General features: G+C 41.9%; 1 protein-coding gene across 4 annotated transcripts in view; it reads left to right on the top strand.

Annotated features, from left to right (window-relative positions):
- Positions 1–25,120, top strand: part of LOC129827979 (follistatin-related protein 5-like) — a 174,634-nt gene that overhangs the window by 85,637 nt on the left and 63,877 nt on the right. For 2 of the 4 annotated variants that reach the window (XM_055889326.1, XM_055889325.1), the window contains exons 5-7: positions 10,874–11,070; positions 16,467–16,587; positions 17,701–17,799. In XM_055889326.1, the coding sequence (XP_055745301.1) occupies positions 10,874–11,070; positions 16,467–16,587; positions 17,701–17,799 (417 nt within the window). The remainder of the gene's footprint in view (positions 1–10,873; positions 11,071–16,466; positions 16,588–17,700; positions 17,800–25,120) is intronic. The other 2 variants (XM_055889327.1, XM_055889328.1) reach the window with 1 other exon arrangement.

Genomic DNA, 25,120 nt, shown 5'->3' with positions numbered 1-25,120 from the left:
GAAAATCCCCCCCCCCCCCTCCCCCGCTGAGTCCTCTATCAGTTTGAATAAGAGCCCTGCCAAGACTGTCTGTGCGAAAATGACTGAGCGGACTGCCAATACCGCAGATTACATCATATATCAAGGCCAGTCAGATTTCACACAAACCATCAGTAAGAGCAATGCACATTTTGGACACAGAATAAATATTGGCTGACCCATAAGACCCAAGCCAATGTGTTACGTGTGTTTACTCTTAAAGTCCCCAAGAGGGTTATGTCCAAGGTGAACAGGGTTGTACCGCAACGAACTTGGACTTTGAGTATTGTTGAATTGTAACTGTTTCAAACATATTCATTCATACTGATCTTCTCTTCCCTGTATTTAACACCACTTTTGAGTCACTGTTTGATACTCGTTGAATTCTTTATATAAACTCACAATTCCCTTGGGAACTGATATTTGTGACCCTTGATAGCCGTCATCTCGATCAATACGGAGCCACAAGAGAGTGCTGTATAATCTTTATTTGAATCATGTCTGTAGTTCCCTGGTTGGGTTCAAAAGGTGTTGGTGTGCTGTACTGTACTGTGCCCTGTCTGTGACCCTATTGGGGATTGACCGTAGTCTCATAGAAGATCTCTTCACAGGAGCTGTAGTCCGATGTGTACTGCGAGCCATCAGAGGACGGAGAGGCTATGTTCATATTTGTGTTTGAAAAAGAAAGATTGTACAGTGTGTAAGAACCCTGGTAAATGTCTGGTTATCAGAAAATGTGTGCCCATGAATGTCTCTGTGTGTGCAAGAGTTTCTGTGGTCTGAGTGTTCCCTGACAGTTGCACAGTTAAAATAACTCAATTTCACCAGTCACTGTAGAATACATTTGAGGACGTTTTTTTGTTATTTGGGGGGGGGGGGCTTGGCTGATCCACAGAGTTGTGGTCTTGTTATCTCCCCTACCATCTTTCCAGGAGTCCGTATATAGATATGGATCTCTAGTGCTGATTTGATCTGTTGGATAACTGTGTTATAGCTCTAGATCTTCTTCCTGAGCCTTGAGGTTGGTTGTCCTCCATCATGTCAACAAACCTCGCCACCGAAGGAGTTTAGCTGTACCTAATGAACACCAGGGGGATCAGCCTGTGCCTGTAAACGGAGTCATACACAACACCACACTCTCGGCACTCTCAAACACACACTGCCTAGAGAGATACAGCAGCCACGAGGCAGCACTTGGCGTTCTGAACTAGTTAAGACTGGCAGATCTAAAGGAAGGAATCCCTACTTCCTTTACCGGGCTTGTTGTTTGTGTGTTTGATCATTATTAGAGTGGATTGATACAGAGATGGCAATGTTGAAACATGCTGTCAATGGAGTATGGGGCAGTGGAGGCTCCTCAGAGGAGGAAAGGGAGGACCCTAATCCTCTGGGAATTTATACAAAATGTAAATCGTGAAACATTAATGAATGTAGTTCTGTCCTTGAGCTGTTCTTGTATAATGATGTTCTGTATTATGTCATTCTGTTATGTTTCATGTTTTGTGTGGACCCCAGGAAGAGTAGCTGCTGCTTTTGCAACAGCTAATGGGGATCCTAATAAAACACCAAATACCAAATAAAAAAAGTTTTCCTTTTTAGATAAAACTATAGTAAACAGTGGTGTAAAAAGTACCCAATTGTCGTACTTGAGTAAAAGTAAAGATACCTTCATAGAAAATGACTCAAGTAAAAGTGAAAGTCACCCAGTAAAATACTACCTGAGTAAAAGTATTTGGTTTAAAATATACTGAAATATAAAATGAAATGTAATTGCTCAAATACTTTGTGCCTTGTGAGGATCAGGTGATGAGTGGCTAATCTGCCTTTGCCATCCGTACTGTTAGCTAACGTTCAATCGCTGGAAAAGAAAAGGGGGGAACTGAAAGCACGTACAGTATGTCCTACCAACGGGACATTAAAAACTGTAATAACTTATGTTTTACCGAGTCATGGCTGAACGACGACATTAATGAATGACGACATTAATAACATACAGCTGGCGGGTTATACACTCTATCGGCAGGATAGAACAGCTGCCTCTGGTAAGACACCAGCTACCTAGAGAGTTTTAATCTGTATTTTTCGTAGCTGTCTATATACCCCCACAGATCGATGCTGGCACTGAAACCGCACTCAATGAGCCGTATACCGCCATAAGAAAACAGGAAAACCCTCATCCAGAGGCGACGCTCCTAGGGGCCGGGGACTTTAATGCAGGGAAACTTAAATCTGTTTTACCTAATTTCTATCAGCATGTTAAATGTGCAACCAGAGAGAAAAAAACTCTAGACCACCTTTACTCCACACACAGAGACGCGTACAAAGCTCTCCCTCACCCTCCATTTGGCAAATCTGACCATAATTCTGTCCTCCTGATTCCTGCTTACAAGCAAAAATGAAAGCAGGAGGCACTCGGTCTATAAAAAGTGGTCAGATGAAGCAGATGCTAAACTACAGGACTGTTTTGCTAGCACAGACTGGAATATGTTCCGGGATTCTTCCGATGGCATTGAGGAGTACTCCACATCAGTCACTGGATTCATAAATAAGTGCATCGATGATGTCGTCCCCACAGTGACTGTACGTATTTACCCCAACCATAAGCCATGGATTACAGACAACATTCGCACTGAGCTAAAGGGTAGAGCTGCCGCTTTCAAGGAGCGGGACTCTAACCCGGAAGCTATTAAGAAATCCCACTAGATGTCAATCCAGGACTAAGATCGAATCATACAACACCGTCTCCGATGCTCATCAGATGTGGCAGGGTTTGCAAACTATTACAGACTACAAAGGGAAGCACAGCTGAGAGCTGCCCAGTGACACGAGCCTACCAGATGAGCTAAATAACTTCGACTGTATGCTCACTTCGAGGCAAGTAACACTGAAACATGCATGAGAAAATCAGCTGTTCCAGGCGATTGTGTGATCATGCTCTCCGCAGCCGATGTGAGTAAAACCTTTAAACAGGTCAACATTCACAAGGCCGCAGGGCTAGACGGATTACCAGGACGTGTACTCCGAGAATGCGCTGACCAACTGGCAAGTGTCTTCACTGACATTTTCAACCTCTCCCTGTCTGAGTCTGTAATACCAACATGTTTCAAGCAGACCACCATAGTCCCTGTGCCCAAAGTAACCTGCCTAAATGACTACCGAACCGTAGCACTCATGTCTGTAGCCATGAAATGCTTTGAAAGGCTGGTCATGGCTCACATCAACCTCAATATCCCAGAAACCCTAGACACACTCCAATTTGCATACCGCCCCAACAGATCCACAGATGATGCAATCTCTATTGCACTCCACACTGCCCTTTCACACCTGGACAAAAGGAACAGCTATGTGAGACTGTTGTTCATTGACTAGTGCTCAGCCTTTCAAAGCTCATCACTAAGCTAAGGACCCTGGGACTAACACCTCCCTCTGCAACTGGAACTTGGACTTCCTTACAGGCCGCCCCCAGGTGGTAAGGGTAGGTAACAATCCGCCACGCCCTTCAGGGGTGCGTGCTCAGTCCCCTCCTGTACTCCCTGTTCACTCATGACTGCACAGCCAGGCACAACTCCAACACTATCATTAAGTTTGCCGATAACACAACAGTGGTTAGCCTGATCACCGACAATGATGAGACAGCCTATAGGGAGGTCAGAGACCTGGCCATGTGGTGCAAGGACAACATCCTCTCCCTCAACGTGGTCAAGACAAAGGACATGATTGTGGACTACAGGAAAAGGAGGACCGAGCATGCCCCCATTCTCATCGACGGGGCTGTAGTGGAGCAGGTTGAGAGCTTGAAGTACCTTGGCGTCCACATCACCAACAAACTAACATGGTCCAAGCACACCAAGACAGCCGTGAAGAGGGTCACGACACTACCTATTCCCCCTCAGGAGACTGAAAAGATTTGGAATGGGTCCTGCTGCACCATCGAGAGCATCGTGATGGATTGCATCACTGCCTGGTATGGCAACTGCTCGGCCTCCGACCGCAAGGCACTACAGAGAGTAGTGTGTACGGCCAAGTCCATCATGGGGCCAAGCTTCTTGCCATCCAGCACCTGTATATCAGGCGGTGTCAGAAGAAGGCCCTAAAAATTATCAAAGACTCCAGCCACCCTAATCAAACTGTTCTCTCTGCACGGCAAGCAGTACCGGAGCACCAAGTCTAGGTCCAAGAGGTTTCGAAACAGCTTCTACCCTCAAGCCATAAGACTCCTGAACATCTAATCAAATCGCTACCCAGACTTTTTGCATTACATATTACCTCAATTACCTCGAGAAAGACAGAGCTAGCTATATTTCGTAGTATATATTTTTTTCACTTTCTCTTCCACTTACTTAGCTACCATGGAATGCAGCTAGCCAATTTGGTCTTCTCAAACAGAGAAGGACGCTATGTTAGCTAGCTGACTATGGTTATCCAACACTGGAAGTCAAGGTAAGCTTTTGGTTTTTATTAATTTATTGCCAATGAGGCCCACCGGTGTAACTGCTAAACTGCTTGCTGCTGATGGTACACTGTACTACATGATTGTAGTGGGTTTACTAACGAGTTAGCTCTAGTAGCAATGTTGACTTGACGTTAGCTAATATGGTGACAACGATGTAGGCTGTGTGTAGCAGGTAGCGGTCATGATATGAAGGTTTTGCTTGGATTTTTTCCCCTGCCTGGTCACAGACAGCTGATGTGTTGTGCACTGAAGTCCATAAGATAGATGCAAGAAGGAATTATATATGCAATGAGCTGTTTGTATGTAGCTGCTATGAATGTGAACTGTGTTTGCGTGTGATCAGGGGTGTGTGTATTCATTGTTCCGATTAAAATATATATATATATCTTAAACAGAAGCAATCGCAACGAAACAGGGATAGACATACCTTAATTCGTCCAATAGAAACTCTCGTTTGTAACAGTTGGACTAATGATTATACCGTAGATCAGCTGAATGCAGGCAAGAGTGTGCAACACAGTATTGAATGTGACCTGTCTGTCACCTTGATTACTCATAATTCTCTCGACTTGTGCGTAGATCAGTTTACGATGTAAACTTTCATTCATAGGCTAGGTTGTAGCAACCTCATGATGGGTAGAGGTAAAATTTGAGTATCATGTAGTAGCCTAAACCTATCCATGTTACATTAAGCTTGGTGAATGGAATATGAATGCCAGTAATGTAATCTGCTGTAATAGCAATAGCAATAAAACAAGATATCCTCTTATGATAAAAATGGGTTTGGTCTTCTAAATCGTGGAATAACGATGGAATGTGAATGTATTTCAATAGCACAGATGCAAACATAATGTTTTCAAAGAGATCCATTGGAATGTGAATCCCGTAGCGGATACATCATTGGAACAGTTTTCACTTTGTGAAGAAAAGGTGAGGTACACTAAAATGCATAAGAGCTGAGTTGAGCTAATCAGGGAGGGAGTGTATTGGCCATAGAATTAGGAATTAGAGTACTAACAGTAATTTAATAGGATCTCTGTGGTACTGGCTCTCTAAAGCTAGTTCTTAGAGAATGAGTAGATTCAAGACGCCTGGCAAATAATGATCTCCTCAAAGGTTGGGGTGTGTGTGTGTGTGTGTGTGTGCATGAGCGTGCGCTCGTGTGTGTGTGTGTGAAGATAAAGGAATGGAGAGGAACAGTGGACCCAGCTCACAGGAGTGAAAAAAGCAAATTAGAGGTGCAACTGGGGGTGCCAATACACACTGGGAGGTAGCAGTAAGGCGGTAAAGAGACAGAGACAGACAGAGACTGAGCGAAGAGAAGAGCTACAGACGGAATAAGAATATATTTCACCTGGAGCTGAGTGAGGTATCAACTACACCTCTGTTATAGCTGGCAAAATAACAGGTTGCAACGGATCGTTTGATTTGATCTGGACTCTGAAAGCTAGCTCGGTTGCTAGAATGAGAATGTTCTATGTCCAATTCGGTGTAGAATGTCTATAGGAATATACAGAGTCTAATTCAATGCATTGACTGCATCTCAGAAAAACAGCAAATCAGTAGTGGGCTGGCGACGGCTGCAGGAATGCAGTCCCCCGGCTCGGCAGAGCAGCTGTGGGGAGTTTGCGGCCCACTGCCCAGAGATCCATTTCGGATCCAGGCAGGTGTTACGCCAATGACACCTCTAGTTGGTCTTTAAGATAGCAATCAGTGACCTTTGATTTGGGTAGCCGAGTTGTCACGCTGTGGTGGTTTGATGTATGGTGGGGCGGAGGCAGTACCTGGCGGATGGGGGGGGAACGGGGACGGGGGGGGGATGTGACACAAGCTATTCCACTGAGTAGCCTCTTTCCTCTTTCTCTACATAAATAAAACAGCAATACTTTTTGAGCAGGGGACAGAGTTCAGCGGCATTCACCGTCCCTTTAACAGTGAACTGTGGTTTGTGGTGAAGTGGATGTTTAATCTACCTTAATGAACTGTCTCATTGCAACTCTTCCCCGTACACACATAATATCATGTTTACGCTTTGGAATAATGGCTGATAGATCTATACGAGGGGTGCAAAACCCCCGTGGCTATAATTTAAAGTGATATTCTCCAAAACAATGGTAAAAGGGATCATGTCAGTTTGGATTCAAGGCTACAAAGGCTCAATCCTCAAGGGCCATAGTACTGCTGACTTGTATGTCCCTCTAGCTTGATCTGTTTATGTTACTAATTAGACATAGGTTTCACACATTTGGTTACCCGTGTATATTACAGTGTCTTAAAGGCAAGGATGAAAACCAGCATACACGAAGTGCTGCTCTAGAATCAGTTTCACATGTTTTATCATAATGCATATGATTATATGGACCGGGGGAGGGGGTTCCTAAATGAGCACTGAGTTGTTTGCTGTACAAATTGACTTTGAAAACGTTTCTTTCTGTGTACAAAATGTGTAGTGGAAATATGCTAAAGAGGGATGTAAAATCAGTGTACACTGTAATCCATGGATCGTTGTTATTGATCACATGCGATTATGTGTAACTCTATGTAATATTGTTAAGTCAGGCTGTGGGGAAGTAATTATTAGTAGATTAGTAGATTATTGCAATGCTTTGCCACTTGATTTTGGCCAACATGTAAACTATACTGAACAAAAATATAAACACAATATGTAAAGTGTTGGTCCCATTTTTAATGAGCTGAAATAAAAGATCCCAGAAATGTTCCATACGCACAAAAAACGTATTTCTGTAAAATGTTGTGAACAAATGTACTTTCATTCCTGTTAGTGAGCATTTCTCCTTTTCCAAGATAATCCATCCAATTGACAGGTGTGGCATATCAAGAAAATGATTAAACAGCATGATCATTACACAGGTGCACCTTGTGCTGGGGACAAGAAAAGGTCACTCTAAGATGTGCAGTTTTGTCACACAACACATTACCAAAGATGCGGCTTCCGGCTTTTTCACTTGCGGGATTGTCTGGGGGGAGGGGGGGGGGGGTTAAGGCAGATTTCTGTCTCTAATAAAGACCTTTGTGTGGAAAAACTCATTCTAATTGGCTGGGCCTGGCTCCCCAGTGGGTGGACCTATGCCCTCCCAGGCCCAACCATAGCTATGCCCCTGCCCATTCATGTGAAATCCATAGATTAGGGCCCAATGACTTTATTTCAATTGACTGATTTCCATCTAAGAATATTTGAAATTGTTGCATATTGTATTTATATTTTTGTTCAGTATAATTGATGTATTGACAACTCAAACATGTCAATTTGAAAAACATGAGTAAGCGTATTAGTTTCAAATCAAATATGAGGAGGCAAGAGACTAAAGCCGTGAATGGACCGTCAAATGATCATCTATCATATATTCTCCAGAGAGCTGTACAGCATTAGTTTAAAAAGGATTTAATTTGAATTGATTGATCTGAACCGCTCGCAGATAAAGTGACATTGCGTCTCTCCATCTTATCGTTTTCACTGGGACCCTCTTTTTTATCTATCATTGCGGGAATGAAAAACAAGGATGACTTGACAGAATAAAGAAAAATACATTCCTTCAGATTCGCCATGCAGCACAGCCATTGCACAAGGCATGATTCCATGATTCAGCGTTAGGACTACGAGTGTTGTGAACAATTACTCTGTTTGATTGCTATATTCCACTCTGCTGTCAACAGTAATACCTCTGTGGCGTGGGGCTCTCGTGATGGATCCAAATCGTATCCTTCAACCCCTTCTGGCCAATATGCGTGCGTCTGCTCGCCCATATATTCTCATCCTCGAATGGGGAGCTGACCTGCAAATTATTTCACCAGTCCATTACAATTAATAACACGCAACGGGTCTTTCGTGCTTAGCGAGCCACTTAGCGTCACACCCGCCTGACGTGACCAGAATATTCTTTTTAAAACAATATCTGAATGGGAGTCCGTGGCGGCGGTGAAAAAAATCCTCATCAGAAGGGCCAGTCAGCCATGGCGACTGCTTTACATGGAGTCTCTCGGGCCTCGAGGAGTGGTCATACGTTTCCGACATGAACAATGTTGCCGGAGTTTGCATTATACAGAGGCACGCCAGGGGGAAAGCGTCTCGCTGATGGGTCTATTACAACCTAGTTAAGTCTCTCCAGGAGTCTTTTTGCATTTCCGAATGCATTGCTGAAGAGATGTTTCATAAAGCCTTGGTTGAAATTGAAACAAACTTACTTTAGCCAGTGTTTTTCGACCCTCGTAAAGTTTGCTTGTTGTTGTCGCTAACATGAACAATTTGATTGTTGCAGGTGTTGTTCAAGTTGGTTGAATGTAGGGGTTGTTTCCATTCAAGACAGATTCCCAGCCATTCATAACACACTGTATTGAAGAGATGCACTCATCAAGCCATTTGAGTGTTTCACAAAGAATTTAGGTAGGGGTAAACAACGGCACTCTTCCCACAATATAGCTGAAGCACTAGACACTATACTAGTCAAACAGACATTATGAGGGGCTGCCGTTCTTTCAAAGCTCCCTACTTGACAGCTTAAGTATATCTTTTTTAGTTTGTTTTAGAAAATAGATTATTTGCTGCCGAGGCTGTTGAATGAATGCTCACTAATTGTACATGTACCTTGAATGTGTGCGTATTTTATAGAACGAGAGAGAGTGTGCGTGTGTCTGTCCGTAAGAGTGTGTGAGTACGTGCCTGCAGTGTGTGCGTGTGCATGTGTATTTATGTGTGTGTGTGTGTGTGTCTGTCCGTGTGTGTCCAGGGCTTTTGATAACACTGACCTTCATATCCCCTGGGCTAGCAGCCATTTATCTTTTATTCATTCGGCCATTTCTGAGGCAGCTTTTCTGTCACCAAGGCTTGTCAAGACAGAGGCCATTTTATGATGTGCAGCGCTTGGCGGCAAAATGGTGCACGGTCACACCCTGTAAAAGGTGATGCCACAGTCCTGGAGAGGCTTTGTCTTGAGACGACTGTCTGTCACTAATTGTGTTATGCCACTGTCGAGAACAACTGTCTAAAGCAACTCAAAAAATTCCCTCAAACTTTCTTTCCTGCTTTAGTATTTTATTTTTGTCTGGAGAAAGCAAAGTCTACTCAGGTGTAATTCACAACAGCCAACAGAACTGTCACTACAGAACTGTCACTAACACTTCTGTAGATATTAGAAAAAATAAGTTTTACAATATGTCATGCATTGGAATGACAAGTTCCAGTCATTATTTTTGCTCGTAACTCTTCTATGCTGAATATTTCATGTAGTTGACTCTTTTGATGTCTGCTTTGATGGTGGATTGCAAATACAAATCATCACATTTTCTCTTACTGTTGGTGTTTGATAATGAATTCGCTCACACCTTCCATCATTGCCAACCCACACAGCACTACAAGTTATGAAAGTGTGCTGCAGACAGGTGTGCACAGGGGCGTCATGTACCCATTATTTTAGAAGGGGCACAAATGCTTGGTGGTTTTGGCTCTGTACTCCAGCACTTTGGATTTTAAATAATTCAATGACTATGCGGTTAAAGTGCAGACTGTATTTTCATCCATATTGGGTGAACCATTTAGAAATTACACCACTTTTTGTACATTGACCCCCCCCCCCCTACCACCCGCCATTTTAGGGGACCAAAAGTATTGGGACAAATTCACTTATGTGGATTAAAGTAGTAAAAAGTTAAGTATTTGGTCCCATACACACAATGACCACATCAAGCTAGTGTCTCTACACATTTTGGGGATGCGTTTTCTGTTTGTTTTGGTTGTGTTTCAGATTATTTTGGGCCCAATAGAAATGTGTAATCTTTATTTAACTAGGCAAGTCAATTAAGAACAAATCATTTTTTTACAATGATGGCCTACCCCGGCCAAACCCAGACGACGCTGGGCCACCAAGAAAGAATCAATAGGCAACATAGCTTGATCAAATGAATTGACAAACATACCTCCTGCGTGTCCTGCCCTTCACCAGCAGCGAAAATTAAATCAGATGCTGGGTGTGTCACTTGACACTCTCTCCTCCTCCACTAACAATACTAGTCATGTTCCACTGCTTAGACGTTGCATGCATCAACCAATGGTTGTGTGCCACGTCATCGACTGTGTCATCGACTGATATTGCTAAAACGTATGATGTGGTTAGCTGATAGGTAAAATATGGTTCAGTTAGTGTGCCCCCTCCGCAAAATAGCACTTTTTATAAATCATTTTTATCAAATGTGGGCTTAAAAATTGTTTATTAAATAATTGAACATCTGAAAATAAAATTAAAACAGAAGAAATCTGAGATGTTTTGTCCTTGTACCACCTATGGGTATGACGCCTCTGGGTGTGCACATTGACTTTATACGGGCCTCACTTGACATGACTAAGCCTTTTTAGATTCTAACTTCTTCTCTCTTGTTGTTGTTCCTCAGATGACAACTGCAGACTGGGTGACTACCGGAGGTTGAAGACCAAAATTCTGAACCTGCATGACCAGAGGTACATGGAAACTGGCAACCGTGGGAGCCACAAAGACAACATGGCCGCCAGAAAGAAGCTGGTCGACCTTCTGTTTAAGCGCTTCGACGCCGATGGTAGCGGGAGAGTAGACAGCAGCGAACTATCACAGGTGAGGAGGCCGGGACTTGGATGTCACTAAGTATTGGACTTGGATGTCACTAAAACCAACAAAACATCGTGTTCACTACACACCAAGGAGTAGTGAACTATCACAGATGAGGACATGAGGGTGGACAATAAAGCCACAGTAAATGTCTCTCCCACATGTCAGTAGCCATACCAGCACACCCTTCCCTGAAATGAAGAAAGGGTCAACAAACAGAACCTTAACATTGTGTTTACTATAGCCTCCTAGGAATTTACTATAGGAGCCATCTTGATGTATTATTTTCAATATTATTCCCTTTTCAGTTGGTCTTCGCTTCGGAAAGCGAGGCGACTTAGAAATGTAATAATCCAGGTCAAAGGAACGTTCCTGCTCGTGGTAGAATGTCGGCTTTGACTGTTACGGACAGAAAGTGTGGTTGAATATGGAGTATTGTGTGACTTTCATGACAAAGGAAGACATTTTATGCATAATGAATTTATGTTTCGCAATACCCGAGGACTGGTTTATATGCCATTCATTTAAATAATTGAATAAGTAAGCAACCACGGCTGGTTTAAATAACCTTTCAACTGCTCTCGGTTTCATATTAATATATCCAGTGGCACTCTGATTACTCCTGTCTCTATTAGACTGATGTGAGATAGAAAACAAGCTTGATTCATATTCTTATGCATTCACTCTTTTGAATCCAAGTGCCCCATTTGATTACAGTCAACAACTCTGATATTTAACTATCTATATATATATATATATATATATATATATATATATATATATATATATATATATATATATATATATATATATATATATATATATATATATATATATATATATATATATATATATATATATATTTTTTTTTTTTACATAACAGCACTGCTTTCAGCTCGGGGATGAGAGCATAAATCGATGAACAGTGCGTGAAATACACAACGAAAGAGACATTGTGATGTCGTGTTGGGCTTTATTTGACTATGCAAATATTCCCTGTTGATACATTGGTAAGTTGCTTCGGGTAGTTACCATAGGTACCAAAAGTATTACATTACGGATGACACTAAGGGCTAGACACAAAGCTATGAGGCATCATCTATCCAGGCGTTTTAATGTCAACGTCTGTCCACAAACATCCACTGCACAGATTGAGGAACGACATGTTGGTTTTAAGTCATTCCTCACAGAAAATGCTAAGGTCTCTCTTAAACCTTGAAACATATGGCAATGGGGACACAGTACATATACAATACAAACTGGTATTAAATGCAGAATATGTAGTAGCTATTCTAAGCTTAACGTTTTTGTCTTGTCTACAAAAGCACTGCAATCATTAATTCTGAATATCAGACGTTGACACAGTTGACCTCAAACTATGCCACATCTCAAGAAGTCCTCAAACTATGCCACATCTCAGAGGTCCTCAAAACTATGCCACATCTCAGAAGTCACTCATGGCTGAGAATTCAATCAGTGAAATCCTATCCTTCGCTCTTCATGCTTTGCCAGGTTAAATTATACAAATTTGATGTGACCGATCATTTCAGGCCTCATTTACGAGTCTGCTATTTGTGTAATTGTTCATTGTAAATAAGAATTTGCTCTTAACTGACTTGCCTAGTTAAATAAAGGTAAAATACATAAAATAATTGTTAATTGTAAAAGAGGCTTCTGTAAATGGGTGTTAATTTGACACGGACTCTGGCGGCATTCCAAACACAATGTGAATAATTTAGTTAATTCAGTTCAAAGGTTAAGGCTTGGGATAGTGTGTGTGTGTGTGTTTGTGTGTGTGTTCAATGTGTGTGTGCATGCGTATGTGTGTGTGTCTTCAGATCTGAGTGGAAGAAGGGGCAGGTGGGTACACTCTATCTTCAGACACTTGACCCCCTTCTTTATGTTGACGCAATCAGATAGTGTCGATTCCTCCAGTACATCAAACCTGAACATCAACTACAGAGCAAGGGAAAGATGGTTTGATTTCTAGCCGGGACATGAAACATTTAAGAGATGGTGTGAGAATCATCAAAGACAGTGGTGATTCACAGCCCCCTCTAATATTACCATCTCCTCGAATCAAACCATCCGCCATGGGGTGGTTCAGAAAAACAGGGAATACTTTGGAATACCATGTTCTTTTATAACATTTTCTCTGAACCAACTGTGTCTAATGTATTATGAATGCATTCAATTGCCAATTCTTATAAATTGTCTTAAAGGATGGATACACTTTTATGAATGCTTATAGCAAGTGTTGTAAAGTACTGTGAAGTGATAAAGGTCAATGGAAATACATTTCTAGTACATTATCATACACAGATGGCTTTAAGAACGTTTTTCAATTCAACATACGAGGTTGAATCATCACAAACATTTTGATAATTCTTTATAGTTTACACTTTTAGTTCAGTAAGAGTTCAGAAAGCATGGCCAAAGTTGCAAAGAACAAGACATACTTGATGATGATACATTAGGCAGCAGTGCTGGGGAAGCTACTCTGAAATCATAGTTGACCAAACTACCAATTACTTCACACTAGAAGAAGTTAAGCTAAACAAAAGCTACCCTTAATAAAATCTTCTTAAAAATGATATAGTTTTCAAGCTACCTCGGGAAAAATGATCATATCTAAATCTGAAATGTCCTAGACTACAAATTGCAAAAACGGTTTCAAGTGAGAATTAGGCAGGTCTGAAGCTGAAAAATAAAATAAATGATTGCCTATTTCTCCATTATTTTCTTCTCTTTTTGCCCCAAAAAGTAGTGTAGTTTCAGTAGTCAGTTATACCGTTACATGGCAAAAAGTAATTAACTACAGATAACACTACCAAGATTTGAATTGTGTTCAACTTCCACCAAGCTACTGCAAAATACAGGCGTTCACTACTCCCCAACACTGTCATATTTTGTCAAGCTTCATGACAGCTGATCTAGAATGACGGATGAGTGAAAGTCAGCCTGAAGGTGAGATACTGTAGATCCAACGTGTCATATTTCAAACCATATATAAAACATAACAAGAGAGTCTTTGCAGCATGAAAAGGGGTTTCCTCGGGATAATACTATTTACTTCCAGAAATAAGAGATCTATAGACAATCTAGGACAAGGTAAGATATAAAGAGTAACTTTTAATGAAAGAAAGAAAAATGTTCATCGAAAACCAGATGTTTTAGGCTTAGTTATAGTGAAACACGTCAATGCTGGTCTTCATTGTGATAGTTTGTTGCAAAAGTGATATATTGTGGTCTTTTAGTAGTAAATCTAGCTCTTATTGGCCCTAGCGGTTCGACTGTACCATTGAAATCATGTAGAGGCCTCTTGTGAAAGGATCGACGCAGGAGATGAGAAGCAGGTACAGGGAGTGAAGGTTTAATAACTGACGGACATAGAACAGGAACACGTATCAACAATTAATGCGGACACAGGGAACACCACCGAGGAACAGACAGATATACAGGGGCAATCAACCCACGTGAAGGAGACCAGGTGAGTCTAATGAGCGCTGTAATAATGGTGACAGGTGCATGTAAAGACCGGTAGCCTGGCGCCCTCGAGCGCCAGGGAGGGGGAGCGGTAGCAGGCGTGACATCTTGAGAAGGCGCCTCTACGTCAGGGATCATCTCAATTTATCCGCAGGCCGATCTTTTCTTGAACGGATGGTCAGGGGGCCTTGAACATAATAACAAATCATTTGTCATTAGAATTAGAAATAATTTGTAGAATGCAAATGGACCGCAAGAAGCCCAAACAGATATAATGACTAAAACATAATCATTTCAATTCATCTCAAGGGAGGGGTTCAGTATGAAATACACTCTCTTCTAGATGTGCTGGGTGGTACCACCTCAAGGCTAACTATAAAAGCAGGTGACAGCGCACCTTATTTGGCAATGGTCTTGGTAAGTGGAATGTGCCATTATATTTTGCATGATGCTTCCTTGATTAGACTACTGGCGTTACACAACATTCCAAATTCAATGTTTTTGCTTACCGTTTCATACAAATATATGTGCTTTTGCGTATACGAAGAAAATGAACATGTGGTTTCCCATTCATATCGGTAGCTACATCCATCACGACAAGAAATAAATGACAATGGTGGTCAGGTCAACTTGTAGTATTTTTTCCACAAACGCTATCATTGATTGGTGGCTTACTCTGTTATGGCAGTTGGTTTACGGTTCAATGGTTGTGAGTTTAAATCCCACGCAGATATAAAAATAAATAATTTATTTACAATATTCATCCCATGCCCACACACTTCTAATTCTGAAAGTGAAAGCATACCTGCTGTGAGAGGGATCACTCTGATAGTAGATCTAGGTGTTTATACAGTACCAAAGACCAATCTGTGAGTTACTTTGACAATTGGGAATATAGCTACTGCGTAAATACTGCAATGCGGGTTGGACTGAATTGAGCCCCTAATCTTCATTTTCAAGGTGATGACTGCACTTTTCTTCCCAACACAATAAATGTGAGTTCACATTTCAAAGATGTATTTTGCGTCCCATGGGGGATTTGAACTTCCACTGCAAGTGGCAATAGATGTCAGGAACTCATCACCTTACCACTCGGAGGTAACGGTCCAGAGCTGAATTCACTTGTGATGCATATCGTTTTATTATCAGAGCATGCTAGTGGACTTCTGGTAAGTTTGCTTTAGTAAGAAAAGGTTGGGATCAGGCATGGATCAGGCATGGGTAAACAGGCATGTTTACCCACCCCAAAATGAATATGAATAAGCAATTCCCCCAACCCACAACTTCTCACCTGAATGCGTTTTATTTTTTAAGGGATTGGACAAAGAATGAAATTGGTCTTGAGAGTTAAGCTTTATAATGTGAAATTTAGTTTAGGTTAGAAACATAATTTTCAAAGTTTGTCATCATTGTTATGTCTGCAGAGATGATCAAATCTGGGCTGTTTTTCAGGATGGCACCTATTCTCCACTAAACCATGTATTGCACACACAATTTACGCCTCAGTGGGTCTTCTCCAGTGTAATTGAATGCACATTAACCTACAGTGTCATACAAAGAAATGCATTCAGGTCTTACGATGACTGACTTGGGAAAACAATACTGGAGAGGTTGTGGTATTTTTCTATTTCAGTCATCTTATTACTGAGGAATCAATGTCTTCTTTGACGTGCTATATTTAGACAGAGAACTGATTGGGTTGCATTGCATGCTCTATACTGTAACGTTAGAAATCCCAGATCCTTGAGTGGTTCCCGGTTTCGGCAACCCCAAAAAAAGGAGACGGCGTGGGAAAAAAAGTAGAAGAAAAAAGAAACCCCAGACCCAGAAAAATCCAGGCCTAGACTTAGCTTTATCTGTAAATTATATACTGGCCCACTTAAAAGGCAAGGTCTAAATGCATTTTTCTGTTGCAGGTCATCAAGCAGGAAGGTCTGTCCAAGGATGTCTCTGAGTGCACCCTGTTTGACCTTCTCAAATACAACGACTTCAACGACGACGAGCACCTGACAAAGGACGAGTTCTACAGAGCTTTCGGTGAGTGACAGGACCAACTGAGTCCTGAGTGGAATGTCCACTCTTTTTATTTTCCACACATTACCATTTACTTTTTCCTGCTTGCATTTTCTTTGGCAAGGACATTCAAAGAACCATACATTCCACAGGTTGTGTTGACTTGGCCAATAGACATTACATGCTTTCAAGCACATATTGCTAAAAGCCTTGTAACAAATCTATGCCTTTATGCGACAGCAAAGTGGATAAAACTTTTAACCGTGTTTACTCAACGCTATTCTATACAGTTCTATACAATAGTTACCATGGGTTGATTGCAGGTAGGCAATTCTTTCTTCATTTTTATCTCGGGGCAAAACAATTCCCAATTGAGATACAGCAGTAGCCCCCAGCTCTCTCTGTCTATGTTTTCCCACCATCCCCCCAATAGGATGTTAATAATAACTCAACCAAGTGACCATCATTATGCCGGTAGGTCTAAACAGAACATGTAAGGCTTTTCTATGGTCCTTATTATTTATTAGCGTAAGGTTCTGAGACCGGATCAACTTATTATCCTTATGGGAGCTATAAAAGTAAATGGAGTCTAATTTAGTTTCAATTAGAGTTGACATTGATGATATCTCTGTGAATGGCAAGACACTTGTCCTCATCAGTAGAACTCTCCATCTGGGAGATTTAAACCTCATCATAGACTACTTAATGGCGCCAGAGGAGATGGCTGCCATTTACGGGCTCCTAACCAACTGTGCTATTTTATTCGTTTGTTCGCATTGTTTGAACTCATTTTGTTGCTGCTACCGTCTCTTGTGACCAAAAAGAGCTTCTGGACATCAGAACAGCGATTACTCAGCTCGAACTGGACAAAGATTTTTTCTTTAATGAGTCCGACGTGAAGGATATAGTGTTTTTCGAGACAAGGCCCAAATCCCCGTCATCTGCGTGAAAAAAAGGCAGAGAAAAAGGGAGAGGATGGCTGGGTGACTTGTAAGAATTCACCGACGAGCAGGTAAACCACCGCTATCCTTCGTATTATTGGCCAATGTGCAATCATTAGAAAAGAAACAGGAAGATCTACAATTAAGACTATCCTGCCAAAGGAACATTAAAACTGTAATATCTTATGTTTCACAGAGACTTGCCTAAACGACGACACGGATAATATAGAGTTGGCTGGCATCTCCGTGCATCGGCAGGACAGAGCAGCTATGTCTGCTAAGACAAGGGGCGGGGGTGAGTGTCTATTTGTCAATAACTGCTGGTGCGCAATGTCTAATATTAAAGTCTCGAGGTATTGCTCACCTGAGATAGACTACCTCATGATAAGCTGTAGACCACACTGTCTAAAAAAGAGTTCCCAGCTATATTATTCGTAGCCATTTATTTCCCACCACAAACCGATGCTGGCATTAAGATCACACTCAACGAGCTGTATATGGCCATAAGCATCCAGAAGCAGCGCTCTGAGTGGACGGGGACTTTAATGCAGGCAAACTTCAATCCGTTTTACCTCATTTCTACCAGCATGTCACATGTGCAACCGAAGAAAGAAAAACTCTACACCACCTTTACTCCACATCACAGAGATGCATACAAATCTCTCCCTCACCCTCCATTTGGCAAATCTGACTAATTATATTCTCCTGATTCCTGCTTACACGCAAAAACTAAAGCAGGAAATACCAGTGGCTCGCTCAATACGGAAGTGGTCAGTTGATGCGGATGCTACGCTACAGGACTGTTTTGCTAGCACAGACTGGAATATGTTCCGGGATTCATCCAATGGCATTGAGGAGTATAACACCTCAGTCACTGGCTTCATCAATAGGTGCATCGACGACATTGTCCCCACAGTGACGGTACGTACATATCCAACCAGAAGCCATGGATTCCTGGCAGCATCTGCATCGAGCTAAAGGCTAGAGCTGCCGGTTTCAAGGAGCGGGACACTAATCCGGAAGAAATCCCGCTATGCCCTCAGACCAACCATCAAACAGGCAAAGCGTCAATACAGGACTAAGATTGAATCCTACTACACCGGCTCTGACGCGCATCATATGTGGCAGGGATTGCAAACTATTACAGACTACAAAGGGAAACCCAGCCATGAGCTGCCCAGTGACGCGAGCCTACCAGATGAGCTAAATGCCTTTTATGCTCGGTTCAAGGCAAGCAACCCTGAACTATGCATGAGAGCACCAGCTGTTCTGGACGACTGTGTGATTACGCTCTCCGTAGCTGATGTGAGTAATACCTTTAAACAGGTTAACATTCACAAAGTCTCGAGGCCAGATGGGTTAACAGGACGTGTACTCAAAGCATGCAAAGACCAACTGGCAAGTGTCTTCACTGACATTTTCAACCTCTCCCTGACTGTACAAATTTGTTTACATCTCTTTTAGTGAGCATTTTTACTTTGCTAAAATAGTCCATCCACCTGACAGGTGTGGCATATCAACAAGCTCATTAAACAGCTCATTTCAGGTGCACATTGAAAGGTGCACATTGTGCTGTGCACAATAAAAGGTCGCTTTAAAATGTTTAACACAAATTTAACACAACACAATGCCACAGAAGTCTCAAGTTTTGAGGGAGCGTGCAATTGGCATGCTGACTTCAGGAATGTTCCCCAGAGCTGAGCCTGGCTCCCAAGCGTGTGGGCCCATGGCTGCGCCCCTGACCAGTCATGTGAAATCCATAGATTAGGGCCTTTATGAATTTATTTCAATTGACTGATTTCGTTATATAAACTGTAACTCAGTAAGATCGTTCAAATTGTTGCATGTTGCATTTATATATTTTTTCAGTATAGTCCTTTACTTTGCTATTTCGCTGAAGTTTAAAACTACTTGTGTGGTTGCCAGATACACACTGAACAACTATATCTATATTCTTGAAAAATTGGGCCCAACATGGCAACCCGGTAGTGAGAGATGGGTAAATGCAGTAGTTTATAAAGTCAGTGAATGTCGCTGTATAAAACTAGACACAGAGCAAATAGTGAAAGAGCTAAAACCAAACCCGCAATCTCTAGTACAACATAATGATGTAAATTAATCTTCGCCAAACTAAGAAACACTAACACATATTGTGCTACATTTTCTTGCCTAATTCCCTTTCTCAAATCATCCCAGTCTGACATTTCCAACTGGCTCAATATCCTCTGACATTTCACTGGGGTTGACACATCACGGCAAGAAAAATAATGCATAATGAATTTCCCAGTAAAATTGTTCACTCATCAGCACTTTGTATGCGAAGCATTTCTAGGTGAGACAAGAAAATTTACAAGAGTAAATGGCAAACTGGCATAGTATTTTTCTTGTCTTGTTCCTCTCCTAGTCAGGCTTAAGCGGGGGAGTAGCCCTTCAGGCAAATCAAATCAAGAAAGGATACGGGTAAAATCTGTGGAGAGCTCAACATCCTTGAAGAGCTGTGATGCACTAGCTCCAACTACTCACTTTTTTTTAACTTTCCCCCCAAGCTTCTTGAGGCTGAAACTGAAAAAGAAAAGGAAATGTCTTTCCTCGTTGGTTAAGCATTTATCTTTACCTGTCTCCTTTCCTCTTCTTTTCAATTGTTTTGTCTTTCTTTCTCCACCTCTGTGCCAGCTGGAGCATACGATTATTTTACTTAGTAAGTACTCATGGCAAATAGTGCTGAGCGATTTGTTATTTTTGAGGTTGGTTTCGGTTAGATTATTACAAAATATAAACCAATTAATAAAAGTCACGATAGTAGTGACTGCCCATTGCTGCTTATCACTTACTAGCCAACATTTATTCACATTACTTATATCAGTATATCAAATATATCAGTTGTTGTGTATATTACATTTGTTTTATTTGATGACTTTATTATTTCATTCCAAGTCATCATCTCATCTCTATAGAGCTGCTTCCTATGCTGTTTGACAAAATCAATATTTTGTACTTCAAAGTAAATCAAGCATACTTTTATGAATACAAACTATGAATCACTTAGATCATGTATTTTCAGGTAGAGTTCCCTCACGAATCAACAGCTGCTCTCTGTATCACCTCACGATTGAACATTAATCTCTCTTCGGTAGCAGTCGTAAAATAAACATTGTGGTCATTGTAGTTAATTGCCACGTTTTGTGATGTAAACTATACTGAACAAAAATATTAATGCAACATGCAACAATTTCAATGATTTTACTGAGTTACAGATCATATAAGGAAATCAGTCAATTGAAATAAATTCATTAGGCCCTAATCTATGGATTGCACATGATTGGGCAGGGGCGCAGCCATGAGTGGGCCTGGGCCTGGCTCCCCACCCACTGGGGAGCTAGGCCCAGCCAATCAGAATACATTTTCCCCCACAAAAGGGCTTTATTACATACAGAAATACTCCTCAGTTTCATCAGCTGTCCTGGTGGCTGGTCTCAGATGATCCCACAGGTGAAGAAGCCAGATGTGGAGTTCCTAGGATGATGTGGTTACGTGTGGTCTGCAGTTGTGAGGGTTAGACTTTGGGGATGACCAGTGAAATATACCTCCTGGAGCGTGTGCTACGGGTGGGTGTTGCTATGGTGACCAGTGAGCTGAGATAAGGAAGACCTAGCAAAGACTTGTAGATAACCTGGAGCCAGTGGGTTTGGCGACGAATATGAAGCGAGGATCAGCCAACGAGAGCATACAGGTAACAGGGGTGGGTAGTGTATGGGGCTTTAGTGACAAAACGGATGGCCCCGTGATAGACTACATCCAATTTGCTGAGTTGTGTGTTGGAGGCTATTTTGTAAATGACATCGCCGAAGTCAAGGATCGGTAGGATAGTCAGTTTTACGAGGGCATGTTTAGCAGCATAAGTGAAGGGGGCTTTGTTTGCGAAATAGGAAGCCAATTCTAGATTTAATTTTGGATTGGAGATGCTTAATGTGAGTCTGGAAGGAGAGTTTACAGTCTAACAAGACACCTACAGTGCCTTGCAAAAGTATTCATCCCCCTTGGCGTTTTTCCTATTCTGTTGCATTACAACCTGTCATTTTAATTGATTATTATTTGGATTTCATGTAATGGACATACATAAAGTAGTGAAATTTAAAAAATTACGGAAAAGTGGTGCGTGCGTGCATATGTATTCACCCCCTTTGCTATGAAGCCCCTAAATAAGATCTGGTGCAACCAATTACCTTCAGAAGTCACATAATTAGTTAAGTCCTCGAAAGCCAAGTTAGCAAACAGATCACAGACCATTTTGAATCCCACCGTACCTTCTCCGCTATGCAATCTGGTTTCCGAGCTGGTCATGGGAGGCATGCAAGGTCCTAAACTATATCATAACCGCCATCGATAAAAGACAGTATTGTGCAGCTGTCTTCATCGACCTGGCCAAGGCTTTCGACTCTGTCAATCACAACATTCTTATCGGCAGACTCAACAGCCTTGGTTTCTCAAATGACTGCCTCGCCTGGTTCACCAACTACTTCTCAGACAGAGTTCAGTGTGTCAAATCGGAGGGCCTGTGGTCCGGATCTCTGGCAGTCTCTATGGGGGTGCCACGGGGTTCAATTCTCGGACCGACTCTTTTCTCTGTATATATCAATGATGTCGCTCTTGCTGCTGGTGATTCTCTGATCCACCTTTACGCAGACGACACCATTCTGTATACTTCTGGCCCTTCTTTGGACACTGTGTTAACAAACCTCCAGACGAGCTTTAATGCCGTACAACACTCCTTCCGTGACCTCCAACTGCTCTTAAATGCGTGCTCTTCAGCCGATCGCTGCCTGTACCACCCCCCGCCGGACTAGCATCACTACTATGGACAGTTCTGACTTAGAATATGTGGACAACTACAAATACCTACAGTGCCTTGCGAAAGTATTCACCCCCTTGCTATTTTTACTATTTTGATTTCTAACAACCTGGAATTAAAATGGCGTTTTGGGGGGTTTGTATCATTTGATTTACACAACATGCCTACCACTTTGAAGATGCAAAATATGTTTTATTGTGAAACAGACAAGAAATAAGACAAAAACATTGAAAACTTGAGCGTGCATAACTATTCACCCCCCCAAAGTCAATGCTTTGTAGAGCCACCTTTTGCAGCAATAACAGCTGCAAGTCTCTTGGGGTATGTCTCTGTGAGCTTGGCACATCTAGCCACTGGGATTTTTGCCCAGTCTTATAAAAAAACTGCTCCAGCTCCTTCAAGATGGATGCCTTCCGCTGGTGTACAGAAATCTTTAATTCATTTCACAGATTCTCAATTGGATTGAGGTCTGGGCTTTGACTAGGCCATTCCAAGACATTGAAATGTTTTCCCTTAAACCACTTGAGTGTTGCTTTAGCAGTATGCTTAGGGTCATTGTCCTGCTGGAAGGTGAACCTCTGTCCCTTTCTCAAATCTCTGGAAGACTGAAACAGGTTCCCCTCAATAATTTTCCTGTATTTAGCGCCATCCATCATTCCTTCAATTCTGACCAGTTTCCCCGTCCCTGCCGATGAAAAACATCGCCACAGCATGATGCTACCACCACCATGCTCTCGGGGTGATGAGAGGTGTTGGGTTTAACCCGGACATAGCGTTTTCCTTGATGGCCAAAAATATACATTTTAGACTCATCTGACCAGAGTACCTTCTTCCATATGTTTGGGGAATCTCCCACACGCATTTTCGCGAACACCAAATGTGTTTGCTTATTTTTTTCTTTAAGCAATGGCTTTTTCTGGCCACTCTTCCATAAAGCTCAGCACTGTGGAGTGTATGGCTTAAAGTGGTCCTATGGACAGATACTCCAATCTCCGCTGTGGAGCTTTACAGCTCCTTCAGGGTTATCTTTGGTTATCTTTGTTGCCTCTCTGATTAATGCCCTCCTTGCCTGGTCTGTGAGTTTTGGTGCGCGGCCCTCTCTTGGCAGGTTTGTTGTGGAGCCATATTCTTTCAAATTTTTAATAATGGACTTAATGGTGCTCCGTGTGATGTTCAAATTGTTTTCATTTTAAAACCCAACCCTGATCTGTACGTCTCCACAACGTTGTCATTGACCTGTTTGGAGAGCTCCTTGGTCTTCATGGTGCCGCTTGCTTGGTGGTTCCACTTGCTTAGTGGTGTTACAGACTCTGGGGCCTTTCAGAACAGGTAAACACCCCCATAGAGACTGCTAGAGGTATATATACTGAGGTATATACAGTTGAAGTCGGTGGTTTACATACACTTATGTTGGAGTCATTCAAATTTGTTTTTCAACCACTCCACAAATCCCTTGCTAACAAACAATGGTTTGGCAAGTCGGTTAGGACATTTACCTTGTGCATGACACAACTAATATTTCCAACAATTGTTTACAGGCAGATTATTTCACTTATAATTCATTGTATCACAATTCGGGTCAGAAGTTTACATACAGTTGACTGTGCCTTTAAACAGCTTGGAAAATTCCAGAAAATAATGTAATGGCTTTAGAAGCTTCTGATAGGCTAATTGACATCATTTGAGTCAATTGAAGTTGTACCTGGGGATGTATTTCAAGGCCTACCTTCAAACTCAGTGCCTCTTTGCTTGACATCATGGGCAAATCAAAAGTAATCAGCCAAGACCTCAGAATAAAAACATTTTTTTACCTCCACAAGTCTGTTTCATCCTTGGGAGCAATTTCCAAACGCCTGAAGGTACCACGTTCATCTGTACAAACAATAGTATGCTAGCTTAAACACCATGGGACCACGCAGCTCAGGAAGGAGACGCTTTCTGTCTCCTAGAGAAGAACGTACTTTGGTGCGAAAAGTGCAAATCAATACCAGAACAACAGAAAAGGACCTTGTGAAGATGCTGGAGAAAACAGGTACAAAATAATCTATATCCACAGTAAAACGAGTCCTATATTGACATAACCTGAAAGGCCGCTCGGCAAGGAAGAAGCAACTGCTCCAAAACTGCCATAAAAAATCCAGACTACGGTTTGCAACTGCACATGGGGACAAATATCGTACTTTTTGGAGAAATGTCCTCTGGTCTGATGAAATAAAAATAGAACTGTTTGGCCATAATGGCCATCGTTATGTTTGGAGGAAAAAGGGGGATGCTCGCAAGCCGAAGAATACCATCCCAAACATGAAGCACGGGGGTGGCATCATCATGTTGTGGGGTGCTTTGCTGCAGGAGGGACTGGTGAACTTCACAAAATAGATGGCATTATGAGGACGGATAATTATGTGGATATATTGAAGCAACATCTCAAAAGACATCAGTCAGGAAGTTAAAGCTTGGTTGCAAATAGGTCTTCCAAATGGACAATGTCCCTAAGCATACTTCCAAAGTTGTGGCAAAATGACTTAAGGACAACCAAGTCAAGGTATTGGAGTGGCCATCACAAAGCCCTGACCTCAATCCTATAGGAAAGTTGTGGGCAGAACTGAAAAAGCATGGAGGCCTACAAACCTGACTCAGTTACACCAGCTCTGTCAGTAGGAATGGGCCAAAATTCACCCAACGTATTGTGGGAAGCTTGTGGAAGGCTGCCCGAAACTTCTGACCCAAGTTTAACAATTGAAAGGCAATGCTACCAAATACTAATTGA

The sequence above is a fragment of the Salvelinus fontinalis genome, chromosome 29 (genome assembly GCF_029448725.1).
Source record: "Salvelinus fontinalis isolate EN_2023a chromosome 29, ASM2944872v1, whole genome shotgun sequence".
Lineage (NCBI taxonomy): Eukaryota > Metazoa > Chordata > Actinopteri > Salmoniformes > Salmonidae > Salvelinus > Salvelinus fontinalis.
Note: the sequence above shows the minus strand (reverse complement) of the source record. Positions and strands in the feature narration are given on the sequence as shown.